Here is a 2602-nt window from a genome sequence, read left to right as displayed (position 1 = left end):
ATAATATCAATCTAAACACCATAAAATTTAATGTCCTCCTCTTCATGCATTCCTTCGACTATGACAATGCTATTTTGACTTCTCAAATGAAAATCATGCTCTTTTGTATGAAATTTCCATTAATGATGCACCTTGTGCACTTTCTAACACGCCTATCTGCACCACAAGCTAAAAAAAAGAATCCATATGATATTCATTGCAAACCTTGCTTTCGCAATGATGTAACCTATAATTAAAAATAAAAAAGAAAAAAATTCAATAAAATTACTTATCAATTTATATCATCATTGATTTCAAAAACTATACTTACAAATTTTTTTAAACCACTAATGGAAATTTGCTTTTTATGCCTTTCTTCAACAAATAATGTACTTTAGCAACTCAAGCTCCATTTTGTGTTTCCTAGAATAAAAAAAGTCAAAAAAATTTAAGCAATTTCTATGTGAAAATGAATAATGTAAATATGTACAAGAAAGACTTACTCAAAAAATGGTTCGACAAGTTCACAATTGTTTAATATATACCACTGAATCATCTCAAACTCTTGATCTGATAAGACCTCATATTTTGATCCACCAAAGGGCTGGACACTTCTTGAAAAAATTAATAATCCTTGGCTAATCTGCTTTTTTCTCTCGATCAAAGTTTTCTCTTCCCGTTAAATTTAGTCTCAATCCCAAAGAAGATACATAGAATAGAACATTAAGCATTCATTAGAAATGTATGTCTCTGCAATACAACCTTCTGGGCGAGCTTTATTTCGCACATATGCCTTAAGTTTGGCCAAGAACCTAGCAATTAGCAAAATAATTTAATTAGCTCTTCAAATACCTTGGTCACAAAATTTAAAATTTAATTTAGCAAATAAAGTATAACCTCTCTATGGGATACATCCATCTATAATGCACAGGTCCTCCAAGCATAGCCTCACGTGGCAAGTGTATCGCCAAGTGCACCATCACATCAAAAAAAGCTGGTGGAAAGATTTTCTCAAGCTTACACAAAATAATGACAATATCATCTTGTAAACCCTTCACAGCCTCTTTCTTTAATGTCTTACAGCATAATCGCTTGAAGAAATTGGCTAACTCATCCAATGCTTGAAAGATATCTTTTGGAACAAACTTTCGAATAACAACCGGAAGTAGCCTTTGCAAAATAATATGGCAATCATGGCTCTTCAATCCTGAGATCTGACTATCATTAGAATTTACACATCTTGAGATATTTGATGCAAACCCATCTGGAAACTTCACTGCTTTTAAAAAATCACAAAACTCCATTCTTTCATCTTTTGATAAGGTGTAGCATGCCTGAGGCATCAAGTAAGAACCGTCTGGCAACCTTTTCAAGTGCAATTCTTTCTTTATGTTCAAATCTTCTAAATCTAATCTTGCAGTTATTGTATCCTTCGGCTTCCCTTCAATATTTAATATTGTGCCTAAAATATTATCACAAATGTTTCTCTCTATATGCATAACATCAAGATTGTGTCGTAACTTTAATGTCTCCCAATAAGGCAACTCAAAGAATATGCTCTTTTTAGTCCAATTCAACTCAAGAGGGGGTTCGCTTTTCTTTTTTTATTATTTGGATGTTTTCCAAAAATTGATGTCTTTCACAATCTCTAATTGTTGTACCAAATCAATCCTAGATAACTCCTTAGGTCTTGGCCTATTTTCCGCTTTTACCATCAAACAATTTGCTTCTTCTCCAAGCATGATCTTGAGGCAAAAAACGACGATGATACATGTAACAAATCTTGTTCCTTAACTTTCGATGAGGAGTTTCGTTATTGCAAATAGGACATGCCAAATACCCTTTTGTACTCCACCCGTATAAATCCCCATAAGTCGGGAAGTCATTTATAGTCCACAAAAATTGCAAAGATGCATCCGAAAAATATTCATTCTTGTAAGCATCATAAGTCCACACGCCAGTTTCCCATAAATCTTTCAACTCATCTATCAATGGTCTCATATAAATATCAATATCTTTTCCAGGAGAGTTTTTTCCAGGAATAAGCAATGACATCATTATAAATGGATCTTTCATACATTTCCAAGGAGGAAGGTTATATGGCATAATCATAATAGGCCACATGCTATAGACGTAACTCATCATTCCAAAAAGGGTTAAAACCATCAGCTGCTAGTCCAAGCCTAATATTACGTGGATCATTAGCAAAACCATTCATTCTCATTATCAAATGCTTTCCACGCATCTCCATCTGCTGGATGCCGCAGAGTATCATCATCAATGCGTTTTTCTTCATGCCACCACATATCTTCACTGCTTTTCTTAGACATAAACAGTCTTTTGAGTCCTGGGTTTTATAGGAAAATACCGCAAAACTTTCCAGGGAATTTTCTTGTCATTATATTTCCATCTTGATGTATAACACACAGGACAACTTTGTCTATCTTTGAACTCATGCCAAAATAAAGCACAATCATATTTACATGCATGAATCGGCACATAATTAAGTCCCAAGTCTCTCAAAAATTTTTTTGTTGCCTCATAATAAGATGTAGGAATTGTGCTAGTGGGAAAAGCCTCCCTTAACAAGCCTAGTATCACATTTATTACCTTATTGCTCATT

At 33.9% G+C, this 2602-nt stretch overlaps 1 protein-coding gene across 1 annotated transcript; it reads right to left on the bottom strand.

Annotated features, from left to right (window-relative positions):
• Window positions 1–670: 670 nt before the first annotated feature.
• Window positions 671–2257, bottom strand: LOC120282769. The gene is made up of 3 exons (XM_039289616.1): window positions 2143–2257; window positions 877–1420; window positions 671–791 (listed from the first exon to the last, which is right to left on the bottom strand). Exons 1-3 carry the CDS (start codon window positions 2255–2257, stop codon window positions 671–673), a joined length of 780 nt encoding a protein of 259 aa, XP_039145550.1.
• Window positions 2258–2602: the final 345 nt, after the last annotated feature.

Source organism: Dioscorea cayenensis, chromosome 18, assembly GCF_009730915.1.
Source record: "Dioscorea cayenensis subsp. rotundata cultivar TDr96_F1 chromosome 18, TDr96_F1_v2_PseudoChromosome.rev07_lg8_w22 25.fasta, whole genome shotgun sequence".
In the NCBI taxonomy this organism is placed as follows: Eukaryota; Viridiplantae; Streptophyta; class Magnoliopsida; order Dioscoreales; family Dioscoreaceae; genus Dioscorea; species Dioscorea cayenensis.
The sequence above is the reverse complement of the archived record's forward strand: the minus strand, read 5'-3'. Positions and strand labels throughout refer to the sequence as shown.

What these genes read in the sequence shown, in the direction of transcription:
- LOC120282769 (XM_039289616.1), bottom strand. Translation starts at nt 2,257, where the DNA reads ATGATGATACTCTGCGGCATCCAGCAGATGGAGATGCGTGGAAAGCAT. An exon ending in GCTTGGACTAGCAGCTGATG is followed by an intron (nt 1,421 to 2,142) that starts GTTTTAACCCTT and finishes TAAATATTGAAG; the next exon opens with GGAAGCCGAAGGATACAATA. An exon ending in TGGATGTATCCCATAGAGAG is followed by an intron (nt 792 to 876) that starts GTTATACTTTAT and finishes GCTAATTGCTAG; the next exon opens with GTTCTTGGCCAAACTTAAGG.